Source organism: Chenopodium album, chromosome 6 (genome assembly GCF_948465745.1).
Source record: "Chenopodium album chromosome 6, dcCheAlbu1.1, whole genome shotgun sequence".
Lineage (NCBI taxonomy): Eukaryota > Viridiplantae > Streptophyta > Magnoliopsida > Caryophyllales > Amaranthaceae > Chenopodium > Chenopodium album.
In genome coordinates this window covers 77,732,549-77,752,029 of record NC_137839.1, presented here as the reverse complement: position 1 = coordinate 77,752,029, position 19,481 = coordinate 77,732,549, and the positions used below count along the sequence as shown (strand labels likewise).

The 19,481-nt window shown below is 32.4% G+C and overlaps 3 protein-coding genes across 3 annotated transcripts; 1 reads left to right on the top strand and 2 right to left on the bottom strand.

Moving 5' to 3' along the window:
- The first annotated feature begins 873 nt into the window (after positions 1-873).
- LOC145635409 (uncharacterized) lies at positions 874-1,949 on the top strand. Its single transcript, XM_081686685.1, has one exon. The coding sequence runs from the start codon at positions 950-952 to the stop codon at positions 1,430-1,432; it is 483 nt and encodes a 160-aa protein (XP_081542811.1). The 5' UTR covers positions 874-949; the 3' UTR covers positions 1,433-1,949.
- A 747-nt stretch (positions 1,950-2,696) lies between these two features.
- Positions 2,697-6,321, bottom strand: LOC145635408 (LEAF RUST 10 DISEASE-RESISTANCE LOCUS RECEPTOR-LIKE PROTEIN KINASE-like 1.5). Its single transcript, XM_081686684.1, has 4 exons — positions 5,820-6,321; positions 5,131-5,534; positions 4,972-5,016; positions 2,697-3,056 (listed from the first exon to the last, which is right to left on the bottom strand). Exons 1-4 carry the CDS (start codon positions 6,236-6,238, stop codon positions 2,932-2,934), a joined length of 993 nt encoding a protein of 330 aa, XP_081542810.1. The 5' UTR covers positions 6,239-6,321; the 3' UTR covers positions 2,697-2,931.
- Positions 6,322-8,550: 2,229 nt separating this feature from the next.
- LOC145637337 (F-box/kelch-repeat protein At3g23880-like) lies at positions 8,551-9,807 on the bottom strand. The gene has a single exon (XM_081688795.1). It carries the CDS (start codon positions 9,805-9,807, stop codon positions 8,551-8,553), a length of 1,257 nt encoding a protein of 418 aa, XP_081544921.1.
- Between the last annotated feature and the right edge of the window lie 9,674 nt (positions 9,808-19,481).

The window sequence follows — 19,481 nt, the reverse complement described above, 5'->3', positions numbered from 1 at the left end:
AACTGAACTGAATTTCAACGTAAGAGAACAGGCCCTTATACATAACCATTAGGGCTATGTTTATCATTTTTTTTTCTTATTTCAAAGCCATTATTACAGCTAACAATTATTTTATTGAACATGTTTAAGTGTGTGATTAATTACTTGATATTAAATCTAATGAAATTATTAATTAAATTGGTGTGCGTGTATTCTATGGCTTCATAACCATCTACCGTATATTAGCTTCATTCTCACTACTTTTCCCACATTCCAAATCACAAGAAGCACATTTTCCCCCTTTTAAAATTGCCATATGATCAAATCACATTAGATAATAATACCTTGTTTGTCGGGGAAAAGAATAGTTTTGCTAGCTATCAAAATCTACATTTCTATAGGGTATAAGTTTAATTAATTAGTGTACAAGAAATTTATTCCCTCTCTTAATGTTCTAACCACAAATTTGTAAGCATCATTTAGCTCTACTTTACTCCTTGGATTGTGTTGGAACTAGTACCAATAATATATAGGTCAAAGTTTAACATATAGTTTAATGACATTATTATGATTCTACTAAAAATATATAGATACATAGAGTATACTAGTTAGATATTGATTAATATTATATTATTCCTACTTATATATGATATTATATGATTGATAATTACTTGGCATATTTTAGTAGGTTTGACGTATAAGGTCAAATATATTTTCCACAAACCAAATTTCTGGTTTATTATGACTAAGACCACTCCACTAATTGCTCAAGCCGCCTAAAACGCTTGAATTTATTTCCCTTTGCGTACAACTTATATGCATGCATGTGTTTTATCTCTTGCCTATATATACATAGTTCACATAATTGTAAAAATCACAAAACATACATTCATCTTTTATCTTATAATAGCTCCTCTTAGAGCTTAAATTCCATCAACATTATCTTTCTTATTCAAATTGTCGAGAAAATATGAAGTCATCCCTTAAGATTGCGCTTGTCTTAGCCGTTCTCATGGCCCTTCTCATCACTCTTTCCTCGGCACAAACCAAAAAAGAGAATAAGAAAAACGATAAGAAAAGTGAAGAATTAGAAAGATTTGATTCCTATAAAGGGTCGAGTAAGTTTCTCAACTCAAAGAAAAAACATCCATTTAGCCCATACAAAGTGATTGGTGGTACTTATGGTGCACGTGTCCGTTTGACATGTGATAAGTTCCCTAGGGTTTGTCATACTAAAGGGAGTCCAGGGCGCGATTGTTGTGGTAAGAGGTGTGTTAATGTCAAAACCGATAACCTAAATTGTGGAATGTGTGGACGAAAATGCAGATTTCCTGAGGTTTGTTGCAATGGGAGATGTATTAACCTTTGGTATGATAGAAAGAATTGTGGGGCTTGCAAGAATAAATGCAAGAAAGGGAGCTTTTGCTACTATGGCATGTGTAGCTATGCTTAAAATGATACAAGCATATATGAAGAAGATGAGGGCTAATTATCAAACACAACTATATCCTAGCTACATATCATATTTTGGTAAAGAATATGGATGCATATAATTAATTAATTAAGTTTTGATTAATGTTCATAATTTTCATACATGTTGGATATTAATTGATTTGTTAAATTGCTTGGAGCCAATAAAGGTGATCGATCGAGCTATTCTGGCTATTAGCTAGGTTGGTGGAAGCTCTAGCAAATAATTAAGATTGGTTATATTCTTTTTTCAGTTGTATTTACTTTATTATATTATATACTATGAATTAATTAAATAAAATTTTTATGTATACTATAGTTAACTATATTCTGTTAATGAAGTGTTGTTCAGTGTGATGTGTACTTGGTTAAGTAATAAAGTACTTTTTTTTTTTTTTTTTGAAGCAAAAAGTACTTCTTTTATTTAAACATCTACAAGTATTATTTATATATACTTCCTCTATTTAGAATTTGTTGTAACATTTTTATTTTTATACAAGTATGTGTTTGTCAATTCATAGTTTCAAAATATGTATATACTTGTATATATATAATTATCAAGGAAAATTAAAATAAAATAAAACTGATATTTAAAATATATTTTGAGACACGTCTAAAAGATTCTACATGATTGTGTTTTCCATTAAGTGTAAATCACTAAAACTAATAAAAGTATATAGTGTGCGTACCGTGAATATAATGTAAATCAAAAGTTGCAACTATTTCTAATCAGAGGAAATTCATAGTAACATTCAAGTTTATCATATCACAATTCGCTAAATTTATGACTACTTCGCTATATTAATTGTGATTATCGATCATATTAGCCATATTTTGGTCATTCTATCTAGTTATCAAACACTTTTTCACGAAATCTTTGATAAAACTGGCCAGCTAGGCAGCTAACATAGTCCATCGCTAACATCTAATACAATCAGCTAAAATTTACATGTGATAATAGCTAACCCCAAATTGCCAAACATAGCTAAAGGCACATAAATGATAAATGAATTAGATTGTAATCATTCTAAATCAATTGAATTATCAACAAAAAAAATGCGATCCTCCGTTGACCTTTTGACCCTAAAAATTATTTTGTAATACAACTTTACGTTGACTATACGCCTTGGGTTGGAATTGATTTGGTATATACAATATTGTTTGTGAAATGTTATAAGGTGAAGCATTAACTAAATTATTAAATCACAAGATATATTATTATTATTATATAGATATGCATTATTAACTTAACTTTATATGTATCCAAAATATATTTCGCCTATGTTTGGTCAACAAAAGATTGAAGCCATATTGTGTAATGCTAGTAAAAAAATAAATAAATAAAAGAAAAAGAAAAAAAAAAAAAGGTACATATAGTGATGTAGAAGGGACCAAAAATGTGGTTTTTTCTTTGCTGCACAATAAAAACCATGAACCATAATGTGTAAAGCTAGTAATAATTATTAAAAATTAAAATTTATACTAGAATATTCTATTCTCATTGGTTTGGACACCATGTGTAACTGGTGCAGTTGCTCTTACTTTCTTCAAGTACCATATGCCTGCCCCAATTCCTACTCCTGCTATTGATGCTGCTGTCACCGTGCCTATCACACCACCACACATATATTAGAATTATATATCTACGGTCAAATTGGAGCTGTTGACAATCTCTAACACGACACAACAACATAAAAAACAAAACATAAAACGGAGATGATGCTAGTCATGGTAATTCAAATCGAATACAACACGAGCACAAATAATTCTTGTCCTAATCGAATTTGACACATGGAGTATGTGCGAAGGATTAGGAGAGTAGAGGTGGAGATTGCACTGAGGAAGATGAAACCTAAGAAGGCGGTTGGCCCTGATGGGGTACCGATAGAGGTGTGGAGGTGTTTGGGTAAGATTGGTATTGATTGGTTAACAAACCTTTTCAACAAGATATGGACGGCTACAAGGATCCCACAAGATTGGAGGAAGAGCACCTTGGTCCCGGTTTATAAAAACAAAGGAGACGCTCAAGATTGTTCTAACTATCGAGGAATTAAGCTTATGAGTCATACTATGAAGTTGTGGGAAAGGGTGATTGAACAAAGGTTGAGGGCATGCACAAGCATTTCAGATAACCAATTTGGTTTTATGCCTGGGAGATCTACTATGGAGGCAATCCATTTGATAAGACAAATGATGGAGTTTTATAGGGTAAAGAAGAAAGATCTTCATATGGTCTTTATTGATTTAGAGAAGGCATATGACAAGGTGCCAAGAGAGATACTTTGGTGGGCAATGTTGAAGAAAGGTATCCCACGAAGGTATGTAGACCTAGTTAAGGATATGTATCGGGATGTGTCAACAAATGTGAGGACATGCGGAGGGTTGACAAAAGATTTCCCTATTACAATCGGATTGCATCAAGGGTCTGCATTAAGCCCTTTTCTTTTTGCAACGGTTCTAGATGAATTAACTAGACCAATTCAAGATGAGGTTCCATGGTGTATGCTGTTCGCAGATGATATCGTTTTGGTGGATGAGACTAAGGATGGGGTTAATGTCAAGTTGGAGCAATGGAGGCAAAGGTTGGAATCTAGAGGGTTTAAGCTAAGTCGGAGTAAGACTGAATATTTGGTATGTCGTTTTGGCACTCAGAGGGGGACAAGCAATGAAGTGGTGAGTTTGGATGGAAAGGATTTGACCATGAGTGAATGTTTTAAGTACCTAGGGTCGATCATCCAGAAGAATGGTGACATTGATCAAGACGTGACCCACAGGATTAAGTCAGGGTGGCTTAAATGGAGAGCGGCCACGGGAGTGTTATGCGACCGCAGCATTCCCTTAAAGTTGAAGGGAAAATTCTACAGGACTGCCATAAGACCAGTGTTGCTCTATGGTACAGAATGTTGGGCTTCTAAGAAAGAGCATATTAAAAAGATGGAGGTTACGGAAATGCGCATGTTAAGGTGGATGTGTGGAAACACTTTAAGAGATAGAATCAGAAATGAGGTTATTCGCAAGAAAGTAGGTGTGGCGGGCATTGTAGATAAATTAAGGGAAAATCGTCTGCGTTGGTTTGGACATGTAAGACGGAGACCCGAGGGTGCACCGGTGCGAAGAGTGGAAGAGTGGGACCATGGAGGGATTAAACGAGGAAGAGGGAGACCAAAGATGACTTGGTTGGAAGGAGTGAGGAAGGATATGAAGTGCATGGATTTACGTGAGGATGAAGTTTTGGATCGTAAGGGATGGAGGAGAAAGATTTATGTTGATGACTACACGGAATAATCAAATTTGGTTCATGTTAGCCGACCCCACTTTTGGGATTAAGGCTTTGATTGATTGATTGATTGATATGATAGACATTTATACCTATATATATAAGTTTTGGTAATATGTAAATAATGCAAAATCTAATAAAAATGAATAATACACTTTATTTATCTAAATTGGCAATCAAACCTAATAAATCTAATAAAAATGAATAATACACTTTATTTTATAGTGGTTGATTAAAATATTTACCTGCGACGGCCTTAGTATGTCCACCATGTCTTTCAACTCGATGATCTGCATGCCACAATCACAAATAGGCAACCATGCTTAATGATATTAAAGAGTTAGAAAATATATATTTAATTTGTTGTGATACATATTTTATGTACGTTACTATATTGGACATACCTTTACAATAAGTAGTGACATTTCTTTCCTCACACAAACATAAGAAATCTTGGTTAGTGGTATTAAACCCACAAGTACCTCCTCCCTTAGCACGGTCCTGGCAGCGAAGGCAGCTCGACGTGAGCGGGGTCTCAAAGTCGACTCTCACGCCATACTCGGGCACTTGATCGTAGGGTCGCGAGGTGCCTAGGCCGCCAACACTCTTCCAATGTACACTAGTATAAGTATCGCAATGCTTGAGCATCATCCTTAAGGATTCCGTCGCCTTAGGGTAGTAAGAGCAACAAGAGAGGTCTCTTAAGGCCTTATTGTTTGGGGCACATTGTGGGAAATGCCGGCATAGGTAGCTTGCGGGATCACACGTAGTGTCACAACGATCAGGGAACCTCTCGCAAAACATAGGCCTGAAATTTTTGACAATCAATTGTAAATATTAACTATATATGTACTTCTCGTGTTTGTTAATTTGACTATAACATTTTGACTTTTGCACTATTTACATACTTAGTAATATGAAATTATACAGTAGGGAAACATGTACAATAATATGGAAATTGTTACATACTTTATTATTTTTATGATATAATTTCAAATTATTAACTTATGTAACGTTGTGCATTGACACGTATAAAAGTCAAAACGCTGGAAAAAAAAAATAAAGATCAGTCGAAAATATAAGTAAGCCGCACCTAGGTTCCATGATGACCTTATCCGGGCTGCAATTGAAGAAGAGATACTCATTCTGGTTGGATAGAGACAAGTGTGTGCTGCTGTCCAAGCTAAAGGGTCTAGTGGGCCGAAACCGGTCTTCATCCTTGCACTCCCACATAAGAGGGTCCGAGACCAAAATATGGGGATCCGAATAGCTAATGGACTTCACGGGGTACCGGCCTGAAGGGGTCCGGAGCTGTAGGACATCTCCGGAGCACACCAAGATGTGGCGGTAGTATGGACTACCGCATCCATCATCAATGGTTAGAGGGTAGTTAATCGGAATCCCTCCGCAGGATGACCTGCAGAGGGATGATTGAGAAGAGACTAACACAACTAAGGTTGTTAGTATTAAGAGAGTGAGTATTTGGGTTGTAGAATTTTTAGGGTGACTCATTTTGGTTGTTATTTGTGTGAAGGGAAAATTTTGGTTTAGTTTTTAATTTGGTGTGACAAAAAAGTTGAGAAGCATGAGTGTTATTGGGGTTTTGAGTCAAGTTTGAGAGTTAGAAGCAAAGAATCTTAGCACCATTATTAGTTAATAGTACTAAGAATTTGTGTTATATATTTGCTTTAGTTCTCTTTATTCACTTTTTTGTTCTTTGTTCTCTAGATTTAATTTATTGCATTGCAAATGTTTAAATTCTTTATTAATTTACCAACTTTTGTTGCTTTTGCTTTATTTTTGCCAGAAGTGAGCACATAATATAAGCAGCCTAGCTTTACATAACTTAGTAAGATTTGTATGGTGCGGTAAATTTCAATTACATTTGTAAAAAAACATTCATAAGATTCATTATTTCTACGGTTCTACCTAATTAAGTGCTTAAGCTTGTAGGGGAAACAAGGGAAGCATCCCATGGAATTAGATCACATGTAAGGTATGCATCCTTGCCCTTAGGTAAACCACGAATTTCAACTTTTTTTACCTCACCACTACGTATATCACATTGAACAAAGATCACTCCCCTAAAAATATTATGATTTTCCGTCCATCCTCCGAATAAGCGCAAGGCCGTGGCAGACTATACGGACATGACCGGTGGACACGATAATAACGCTTCCATTCACTATCTAAAACTTGTTTGAGTGAAATACGATCAACCAATTGAACCCACAATTGTTCCGAACCATGATGATTCTCGTTCATAGCCCAAATGCACATGCTATACTTGTATACTTCGGGTGGCACATGTACATGAGGCAAAAATCCATAACGCATCTTGTAATTTACGACGTGTAAACAACCCCTTACTTCAATTAAAACCCAATCATTCTCCATAATTAAACTATATTTAGGTTGTGGTAAGGGTACTTTATTATACTCTTCACATCCTAGGTCAAAATTGATAATATATGCACTAGGGTTATGATTATCACATATCCAATGTAACGCATTATTCGACAAAATCATGCGTTTGTTACATGCATAACCAGAATGTGGTGGAGGTGGTTCGATGACTCTCCATGAATTAGTCTTTGTTAGAGGACTAACTCAACCAAAAGCTTAAACTGATGGTTGAGGCCCAGGAATATGTTTTTATACTCTATCACGCCCCCTCACACGAGAGCTCGTTTGGGCTAGAAATGTGGATGCAGCATGGGCCCTCCTCATACCCAGTGCTTAATATTCCACCTGAAAGTGGGGGGTGGATGAGATTTGAACCCGTGACCTTTATGTCACGCTGGCTCCGATACCATGTTAAAGGACCAACTCAACCAAAAGCTTAAACTGATAGTTGAGGCCCAGAAATATGTTTTATACTCTATCACGCTCCCTCACATGAAAGGCCCTTTGGGCATGAAATGTGGATGCAACACAGACCCACCCATACCTGGTGCGAATTAATTCCACTTTGAAGGAGGGGCGGCAAACCCGTGACCTTTGTGTCACGCTGGCTCCGATACCATGTTAGAGGACCAATTCAACCAAAAGTTTAAACTGATGGTTGAGGCCCATTAATGTGTTTTTATACTCTATCAGTCTTCAAGCTATAAAGCCAACAAGTTTTACCGCCGTCTACACGTAGAACATAGTAAAAAAATCTTGTAATCGTGACCAACGCAATCATAACCAAACCCGATACCGGTAATTGGGTTATAAATTGAAAATGTTGTTGATTTGCCTACGCCGTTATTTAAAAATGTGAGGAAACAAAGCAAACCATTACTCGAACCAACAGACCCGCGAGAGTAAGTGGGAGAGTACATCTTATGGGTAGAAGAATAACGAATTAATTTTTTGAGCTTTAGAGAAGATTGGAAATCTAGTGAGAAAATATCTGATGACCATAATAAATTATTTGAATTGAGACAACGGAGGGCAAGGGTATTCGGATTGTTTATTCGAGCTTGTCGTCTGTGAGATGTTATGAAATAGGCGGTGTTGATTTCATCGCGCCAACGCTTACAAACACACTTGAAACGGAGAAGAGATTTAGCCGGAAGCCTTACGAAAAAAATAGTCTTATGATACTTATTCAAATCGCCTGAATTGATAATAGAAAATATTATTGATCGATTGTAAATTTGTAACTTAGATATGTATATGACGGTGCAATTAATTTCAATTACAATAGTAAACATATTTTTAAAAACAAGGTCAATAATAATGGTATTATGTTCTCTTAATCACACAAAGGAAAATAGTATAAACAAGTAAAAATCAAACAAAAGAAGGGATTACCTTGATTCTTTATTTGAGAAGAATTAAGTACAAGGGGAAACAAAAGAACTAATCCATGGAATAAGATCATATTTAGGGTTTACAAAATGGCGACCATCAATCGGTAAACCACGAATTTCGGCTTTCTTAACCTTACCAGTACTTAGATCACATTGAACAATGATAATTCCCCCTAAATCTATTAACATTTCTCGTCCGTTCTCTAAATAAGCGCAAGGTCGTGGCGGACGATAACAACTTGGATGTGAGGAACCACTACATCTCAATTCCCTTTGTAAACATTGTTTGAGTGAAATACAATCAACCAATTTAACCCACAATTCGTTCGAACTCGAACCGTCATTGTTATCGGTCATAACCCAAATACGGATGTTATACTTATATATTCTAGGTTTATTAGCTAATGATGTATGGTAAAAATTATATTTTATGAAATGCAAACGTCCCCGTAATTCAACTAAACTCAAATTAGCCCATGACAGCAAATTACTATAGGGTTGTGGTAGAGGTATTTCACGATACTTTTCGGTCCCTAGATCAAAACTAACTACACATGCATTAATTGCATTAGATGTATAATAAGGATTTGGATAACATATCCAATACAACGCGTTATTCGAAAAAACCATGCGTATTACCTCCCGCACATCACGAGTTGGCGGAGGAGGTTCAATGATTTTCCATGAATTATTCTTCAAGCTATAAAGAGAACCAGATTTGTTATGACGTTTGTAATCATATATCTTGTAATCGTCATTAGCAAAATCATAACCAAACCCCATCATATAGCGTTGGGAAGAATATTGATGATTTGGATACAACTTAGGTAGGGTGTAACCGATACCGGTAGCCGGGTTGTAAATCGAATATTGTGGCTCATACTCTTTTTCTCGGAAACAAACCAAGCCATTACTTGAACCAACAAACGCGTAATTAAAAGAGGAATAGTAGCTACTCTCATAAGATGAAGGATAATAATGAGGTAATTTTTTGACCTCTAATGAAGAAGATTGGAGATCTAGTGAGAAAATGTCCCGTGACCACCACCTCTTTTCATTTGATGAATAATCAAGACAACGGAAGATGAGTGTAGAAGAATTCGGTTCGTTTATTCGAACTTGTCGAGTGTGTGATGTTATGAAAAAAGTGGTGTTGATTTCATCGCGCCAACGCTTACAAACACACTTGAAACGGAGAAGAGATTTAACCGGTAACCTTTCAAGAATTTTTGATTCAAGATCAAAAGGAAGGCGTCCACTGCTATAAGGTTTGTCCGCCATGATTATTAGAGCAAACAAATACAATTAAATTTGGAGAAAGTGTGATTATCAACTTTGATGGTTTAAATTGATTAATATACTTCGTATATATAAATGGCGTCTAATTTGAGTATTTTTTAGTATAAGAAAATTTTAATTGTAGGATAAATTTCATATACATATTAGAACACAAAGTTTTTCACTTATCATATTAGAAAGATATTGAGATATATTGTATCAATTAGGATATAATTTTGGTACTTTCCTTGTTGTTTCCTAATTATTTTTTTTTTTTTTTTTTTTTTTTTTGAAGAGAAGTTTCCAAATTATCTTAGTATTAGAGTTCGTATGAAGTTTGTCAATGGTTTAAATAAGTCGTTTGGTTATGATCGTGTAAATCGAAAATTGGTTTAAACCCACAAATGTATTAGGATTGACTACAGTAAGAATTGGGCAATAATTGGGTGGGTCAAAGCCTTTTTGGGCTCAGCCTAAATAGTTTGACCCGGCCCATATAATGCATCACTTAAGCAAATTTTAAATACTGTAAATTGGACAAAATGACAAGTACGACTCTACAAACGTTCTAACCCGCCTTAATAATCCATGTTTGGGTCCATTTGATCTAGGCCGATCCAATCATAATCGACCAAAACTCTCTCATTTAATGATTCAAAGCTCATAACTAGAGCTAACAATCTCTGAGACGACAATACAGCTGAAACCGATACACAATATAAACAAAAAGACAAAGTTAATGAGAGAAAACACGAAATCGCCACAAACTAACTCAAACACGATCGCTTTAATAATTTGGTCAAATAATGCAATTGTCTTACATAATATGGAGTACATAGTTTTTGAGAGGCTTTGTGAACAACACGAGATCAACACTAACGTACATGACACGACACGACTTTTTGACACTCAAATTATTACACTTTTCTTTCTGACCTTCTAAGTTCTAACATCAGGGTGATAACCTGACCCACACGTTTCTTGACTAAATATCTTGATCGCTAACATTTCCTCCGTTTTATACTTCCTCCGTTTTTTTTAGTTGACACCGTTTGACTTTTACACTATTCACATAGTACACTTTGACTCGCTTTTGTGATTTATAGATATGATAAATAAAATATAGTTGTGTGATCTTGTTTGAATCGTCTATATGTATATTTTATTAATATCCATTTTTTATAATTTTACAATGTTGATAATTACTTATTAAGCGTTAAAAACATGCGTTGGCAAGCATGATAATAGAAATGTGTCAAAAAAAAAAACAGAGGAAGTATGAGCTAACACATTTCTTTTAAACGCGTTTAGTTTACCGAAGAAAAACTTCAATAATGCTTTTCTCAATTATATACAACCAAAATTTATACTCCCTCCGTCACGAAAGAACGACCCATTTGGCCTAATTTTAGTCCCTAAAAGAATGACCCATTAGCATTAAAATACCCACTAATTTGCAACAATATTTGTGCGAAATTAGCTTCCCCATATAAAATTTTATTTTTCCATATACTTTTATTACTATCTCTCTCTATTTTTTTGTAAACCCCATATAAATTTATCTTTCCAATATACTTTTACTTCTTTTTATTTAACTTTATTAATACCCCTGAAATCAACCCAAAAAGGTCGTTTTTTCGGGGACAGAGCTGAGGGAGTACTACCCCCATTAATTAGGATGTGCAATATCGAGGTATTATTTGTGCGACACGATCAATTTCCAAAGTTGCTCATAATAATTAACAAAGGTAGTAAATTTGATATTTGAGAAATAAACGTTGAAACGAATACAACAAAGCGCCGCTTTATTATATTTTTCTTAAGCATAAATTACAAAATGATGTCAAATCAATTTATTTAAATAGTGGCGAATATCAAAATGTGTCAACTAAACTGAAACGGGGGAGAGTATGAATATGAGTACAAAATAGTCTAAGAAAATGGCCCACCTTTATGGTTTCCACTTAATTTCATAAATATTTGGAGTGACAATCCAAATACTTGTGGTAATCAAACAATTAAACAATACTCAAATTGGCAAGTTGTAATCGAATAAGGTCACGGAATTCTCGAAGTTATATAGTACTTGTATGTATGGTGGGACTTAAAAAGACGGAACTTTTTCTTCAAATAGTCATTAAATCTCAACGCAACTACATAATGGACCTCACCTTTCCTAATTTAAAACCATCTAATCAAATTAATGCCGGAAGATATACGTTGTAATTGATGTCATATTGAAATAAGATACTGTATGTATGATATAAGTCCAAAACATTATCCCTACATTGAGGACTTGAGGTTATGAAGCATGCATGCATGTAATTGTGAAAGCTACGTTAACATTATTATTGTAGATTTATAAGTAGTATGTAGTGTAGTAGTTGATTACATTGACTTGAATGGACTTGTTGGATATTGGCTTTAAAAAGGTGAGATCTTATCTCTACTTCTTTGTCTAATTTCAAAATTAATCGTTGTAGACATAAAATATGTTTAAGTTCGTTTCATCTTGACTAGTTTTCTAAATGATCGAGCTGAGTTTGAACTGAATATTTATAATTCGATTTAAAGATGACTCAACCCATGATCAAAATCAATTAAAATTTAATTTGGATTTTAGTTAGTTGGTAACTTGCGTGATGCTAAACATAATAAAAAATGAATAGTAGTGAGATGGAATATATATACACAAGAAACTGTGCTTTTAGTGATTGTACAATCACCAATTAAACCATTTATGCAAATTACTGCTCTATTTTGTCTAATATTGATGAAAGCACATAGTTTTGTTGTGATTGATATGTAGTTTAATTTTTTTGTTATTAAATTAGAGGTTGTGGTTCGAATTTAAAAGAATCATTAGAGTTGAAAGCCCCTAGTTAAAGAGAGAGCGGCGACAAGGGATGGGATATCATTTCTTTGTCTTGAATTTTAGAAATGATATAGATAATAGCATAATACTCCGTATATATGAGCAATAGAGATTATAGAAGAGTGATATATTTAGCGAGCCTCTTAAAAGTCAATAAAACTTTATTGCAATTTTTGTAGTGGTTTTCAGTTAATTGTTGTTTAGAAATTAGAAGGTTTCTCGTTTTCATGATTATGGCATAATTGGTGAGGTATAGTAATTGTCATTACTCTTCTATATATCACTTCCATATAGACTTAGTGGCCAATAATTGGCCATTCAACTACTTAATTAAAAGTATAACTAGCCTTCTGGCCCGTGCAATGCACGGGTTATTCATATAAAATTGTATTGAGAGATAAGTGAGGAAATATCAATAAATCATTATAGGGTATAATATGTAATCGGAAACATGATTAAAGAAATTAAAATTTTGGAACTTTAATCGAAAAAGAGGCTTAAATAGAAAGTGGAAGGGCTTAAATTAAGAGAGAATAGGAAAATGTTGAATTAAATGGGAGAGATGAAGTGTGTATAAAAGATGAAATATAAGTTTAATGAAAGAATTAAAAAAATGGTATAATAAAAAATTAATAGTGTAAGATGACATGTGCCACTATGGTTAGAGAAGTGTAATAGAATGGATGGAGACATGTGTCTTTCTTAGTTTCTTGGTTATAGTTTTTAAATACTAAGTATAGATACAGATATAGATTTACAGTTGATTTCACTCGATTTTTCTTGCAAGTAGTAGTCCTTGGAAGTTGGTTACGAGTCTTATGACAACTTGAATTATTGATAAAATAGAAAATACTTTAACATGAATTATTATGATGGTTATCGTAATTTTGCAATATTAATTGTATATTGTATGGACCTTATTGTAAAAATTAGGGATGCAAACAAGCCAATAAGACACTCAATAAGCAAATCAAGCTCGAGCTTGAATAAAATTTGTCTATGCTGGTTCATTTAATAAATGAGTCAAGCTTGATGACAAATGTTGAGAATTTAATAAATTGGTGTAAACATGAAATCACGCGCACGCACATACATACACTCATATGAGTTCATGAACAACTTACGAAATTATGTTCATGAGCAAGATTGTCTATATATATTGTTGACACCGAAATTTTGTTAATTATTATTAGGTGTCAGATATATGTAAATAAGGAGATAATATCAAAAATTATAAGATATTTATCTTCAGAATCTCATAGATTATTATCTTTTACTCTACGACACTCTATATAAAGAAGGTCGTTTATAGGGTTTAAAGAGGCTCAGATGGAATAAGTCACAAAGACCCCATCTCCTCCCTACTACCAAACATGGTACATAGTATGGATTAAGCCAATAAGACTCCGTACTATAAACAAATATCAAAACCTAACCCTTTGGAGAGAGGAATCAAGAGATCTACAAGAGTTGTAACACACAAATTATAAATGAAATAATTGTTCCCGTATATTTTTCTACCTCTTTAACTATATATTGTAGGTTTGAATTTTTATGGTTTACATATATAATATAAAAAAAAAAAGGTGCAAATCACAATTGTTAATTTTAATTTGTTAATTATTAAATACTATGATGTTAGACATTATAATTTAGATTAGATTTTGGGTATTATAAATGTCAAAAGTGCAAACCTCAATTAAATAAATAAATAAAAATAAAAAAAATATAAAATAAAAAAAACCTTGTTTCTGAATTGAAGCCAACTCTATACATACATAAACAAATTGGGGTTTAACTTTATTTTTTCAATATAGCAATGTCATTAACATTAACAAACGCATAAAATACTTCAAAATGGATTGAGGGAGGAAATTATATTTCATTATTTATGTAAGATTAATAATTAAATGACTAAAGTATTTGGTATTAAAATGTCTGGTCTATATAGAATATAACTAGTACAAGTCAATAAGTAAATTACATGCTCAATAAAATAAATCATAATGTCATTTCATTTAGCATTGGACTAAATTTGAAGGTTAGTTGACAACAACAATAATGGAAACCACTAAGAAAGAGAGAAGAAAAAGAAAGAAGACATAATAATAACTTTGTAGCAAAAAGTCGATGTTACGACCCACACAAAGTCTTCGTCGTCGTGTAAATTGGGATAGATAATTGCCCATGCATGCACTTAATTCTCTTACACTTTAATTTTGTGACTTAAATAGTCTTCATTCCTTTTTGGAGGTGGTATATCTCTATCTCCTTCAAACCTTGTGGGCAAATTCTATGATTTTTTAATACTTTTTCGGGTTGTGATAGCAACAATAATGAGCATCAAAATAAGTATGAGTTAGTTTGGATCTATATCATTTCGACCAATTAAACTTCTTATATGAGTCTAAATTTAAATTAGTGTAAACTACTCGTACTACTCGTAAATAAATCAGACTATATTAAATCAGGGTACTTACTTTTCTTTATTTAGAATCAAGGGGGAAAAAGGTTAACTTTCAAAATCTAAAGCTGCAATATGTTGAATATTCATACATACACCTAATTAAAAGAAATTCATTAATTATGTATGTATGAGTTTCAACAAATCATCAAAATGGATATTATAGACTTTTTGGCATGAATTTTAAAGAAAATATTTGTTATAGAATATTAGACTTTTTGGCATTAATTTTAAAGAAAAGAGATGTTGTTCTCTTTGAATCTTTGATCATTGACGAGTGTGAAAAGCATCATTCTACTTGCAAAACCCATTTTCAATTCATTAAAATTCTAATTAAAATGTCACGAACATCCTTTTCTATTAACGTGAAAGTCTATAGCTTTCTCTTGGATTTGAGTATTTTGACTGGCTTATTAACTGGGAATGCATGGTTCAACCTTCTGTCACAAGTTTGTCTAAACCATATTAGCTTTAATTTTCAACATAAATTTGATGATCCTTTAAAGGATTGATCTTCCTCGTTGAATTCAAAGATATAAACTGTGAACTCTGTGATTCCGCTCCTATATATTATATAATATTTATATCTCCGGAGAAATGTATTCAAACAATATATCATTTTGTCAAGTCCGACCTACCAATAATTCAATGTAAAATTGTACATGTAGCAATTAGATTTCATATGTTGTTCACAATTTTTTCTTTTTATTGAAGGCTGGGAGGGGGTATTCACAATAACTCAATTAATATAGATAAGAGAAGATTACAAATGAATTACTATAAAAAAAAAAAAAAAAAAAAAAAAAAAAAAAAAAAAAAAAAAAAAAAATCACATAATTGGGCTCTGTTCACTTCATCTTATTTTGCTGAACTGGAATTATTTTTACTAAAACAAAATTATATTTGCTGAACTTAAAATATTTTTTCTAAACTTAAATTAATTTTACTGAAGTGAAACTATTTTTACTGAACTGAAATTTTTTTACTGATTTTATATTATAATTCTTCTTTAAGAAAATTGAATTTTACTTAACTGAACTTATTTTTACTGAACTAAAATTATTTTTACTGATGAATGTCATGTTTCATCTTTGAATTAAAATGCATGATTTTTAAGCTCACTTCATATTTTGACAACTATGTGTTTACATTTACTACCGAAAAACATCTGATTAAAACTTTAAAAGGTATTACTCATTTTATATATTTCCAACTGGCACCATCTATTCCTCTACCTAATATTGGCATATCATACACATTATCTCATCATTTATATTCAATCATGTATATTCAAACTCTTGCTCCATATTTCAATTTATGAAAAAATTCATTGATAAAAAAATGAAGCTTTAAACTCTTATTCACAATTTACAGATAGTTATGAAAAAAATAGTAATATGCTTCCTACGTGTTTTACGATGGAGTCAAAATAGTAACCAATTAAGGATTTGTTCTCATACGTTTATTTTCAGTTCAGTTCAGTTCAGCTCCTAATTTCCTTCTTTTATAAAATATTCATTTCAGTTCAGTTCAGTTCAGTTTAGTTCAGCTGAGTTCAGTTTATGAGAACAGATCGGCCCTTAACATATTATAGAAGAAAGACTTTGATCGCACCTCAACTCTCACGGTTTTTTTTGGTCCAGTATTTGTAGGTCAAACAATTTGAGAGTGAGGGGGAAGGATAAGAAATCCCTACCCTCAAAATGTCTCTAGATCTCAAGGTTAGAAGATGATAATTTTACCACTAGACCAAACTTAACTTGATATCAATAAGTTATATAATATTATAATGTCCAATGAAAATCACCCAAGTATATCTACATCTACAATATACGGAGTAATAAAATTTCTATAAGTAAAATCCAAGTAAGTAGAACAAACTTTTGATGTTTTTCAACTAATTATTGCTCAAAAGTAATCTAAACTATTGACAAAGTAATGAAAAGTCAATGGTCAACAAGTCAAGCGCCACCTAGTATTAGTTTCAGACTCAATAATTATACTTCAATACTAGTACAATAATGTAATACTACTATGTATAATTGTATAGAGACAAAAGCATAGAATATATTGTACTACGCGCGTATATGCCGCAATTTTGGAAATGAGTTGAGGAGATTAAACTCGTTTTATTCTTTAATTTTAGAGAGAGAAAGTAACATTTTATTACAAGTATTCAAAACCATAGTCGATGTACACTTCTGTAACCACATGTCCTAGGAAAATGTGAATAGGATGACCATGCACATGTTTAATAAACAACGCAAAAACGCAAAGGTCAATTGTGGTAAGCTAGGCAGGGAAACCTCAAACCCTCACTAGAATACATGGTTATACACTTAGACTTACTTCCTCCGTTTTTTAGCTCTGCATTGCTGAAACTACTTTACTCTGAACTATTTCGTTCTACTCTGGACTCAATTTTTTGTGTCAATCTGCTCTACTCTGTTCAGAATCTCAAAAGAACAAGGCCTTATACGTACTATGATACACACTTATAGAAAATTTTACTTTAAGATCAATGAAAAATGGTTAATTAAATAGAAAAAACACACATTTAATACAGTAATATTGTCAAAGACTCGAATCAAAGGGTGTAAGAAATAAAAGGTCAAACGATCAATTTAATTAACCAATAACGTTTTAAACAGATGGTTACAGTTGTAAGAATGGTTTCGTATTCGATCTATCAGATCAGCACCGATTAAAGGATGCATGGACCTTCTCATACCCAATTCTGAATTAATAGAACTCCACTTTGAAATGGAAGATGATTATTGAGCCCAATTCTGAATTAATATTCCTCCACTTTGAAATTGTGTCCTTTTATATACTCCGTAATAGTTCTTGATACCATGTCAGAAAAACTGTACAATTCAATTAAAAGTCTAAGTTGATAGTTGTTGAATGAAATTTCATGATTAATTTTATACCCTATCAAAGGAATTGATTGATTGGACGGAACCTCTATAGTCTACATAGGGTAACCGCGTGTTAGGGAAAAAAAAGTATGTATTTTAATTAGCTTAGGGAAAAAATAGATTTATAATATCGTTTTAGTTTAATAAAATCATAGGAAGACAAATAATAATATCAAAACGGGTCATAAATATCATATCTTGACTAAAACCAACAAACATTCAAATAGTTAAAGCTAAAAAACAATGACTTTGAGTGAATAGAAACTCATAAGTCTCATTGCCAACCATGATTTCCCATTGTTAGACATCCTTAATAAGTTTGATTTGTGAAAAGGTTATACCACAAAACAAGTTAAAGGTCCAATTCAAAGTCATATTCCAACTTCTAAATTCAACCAATTATAATGTTCAATATCTACCATACATGCATGAGTTGAGTGAAATAAGGAGCGTGAGACGAGGAACAAGCTAGCTGTTACATTGACAATCTTGTGAATTATCTAAATTATATTCAACAAATGTTAATTTCACTAGAATACGTATAAATACTTTAAGAAAATATATCTAGGTGCAAGTATATATCGGTATGACAATGAATGAATTATTTTTTGTCGGTTCAAAGATAGTTTTATGTGAAATTCTAAGCTATAATATAAGGGCACTTAATAAATTAAATATGTTAGTACATACTACTACTATTGTTATTATTATTGACCAACATGAATCAACAAAAGATGCCTTGTTTTGGTGAAGGAAGTATCCAAGATGTCTACCACAACCAAGGCACCATACAAGGTGGTGTGAACGTATATATAAATATAAAGTATGATGTGAATATGTGGTTAACTTACTAAATTACTTTCTAATTATGAAGATAACTCTAAAGATTTTTTGTCATGTTCTTATATGTACTTACAAAGTTGCAATTTTATTTTTTATTTTTTATTTATTGTTATTAGCTAAAATGGATCGAGTTAATCATGTGCATACTTGTTTAGTTAAGTAGAGTATATAGTAGATCTAAAAAAGAGAAATTTCTTTTTTTCTTTTTTTTTTTTTTACATTGTTCAAGATTTAAAATTTAGTACTCCGTATTTAGTAGTTTAATATAACTTTCAATAAATTTAATTATACTTCGTTGGTTTCTACAAGTTCTTAACATTTTTGTCCTTTGTCATTGTTCACAAACCCTAATTTAATTTGAGTAGCAGTTGCAATTTATACTTTAGGAATTATGTTCAAATGATATCTTATTAAATATTTTACATTGAAAAATTAAACCTAAAAAAAGGTACAACGTTGATAAAACAATTCACAAATAGAGACATTGTATAAAAATGTTTCACATGTATGTTACTGTGTGAAAATGTGTTTTGATTGATGTAAATATTCATAAATTATCTAGCTTTATCTGTTG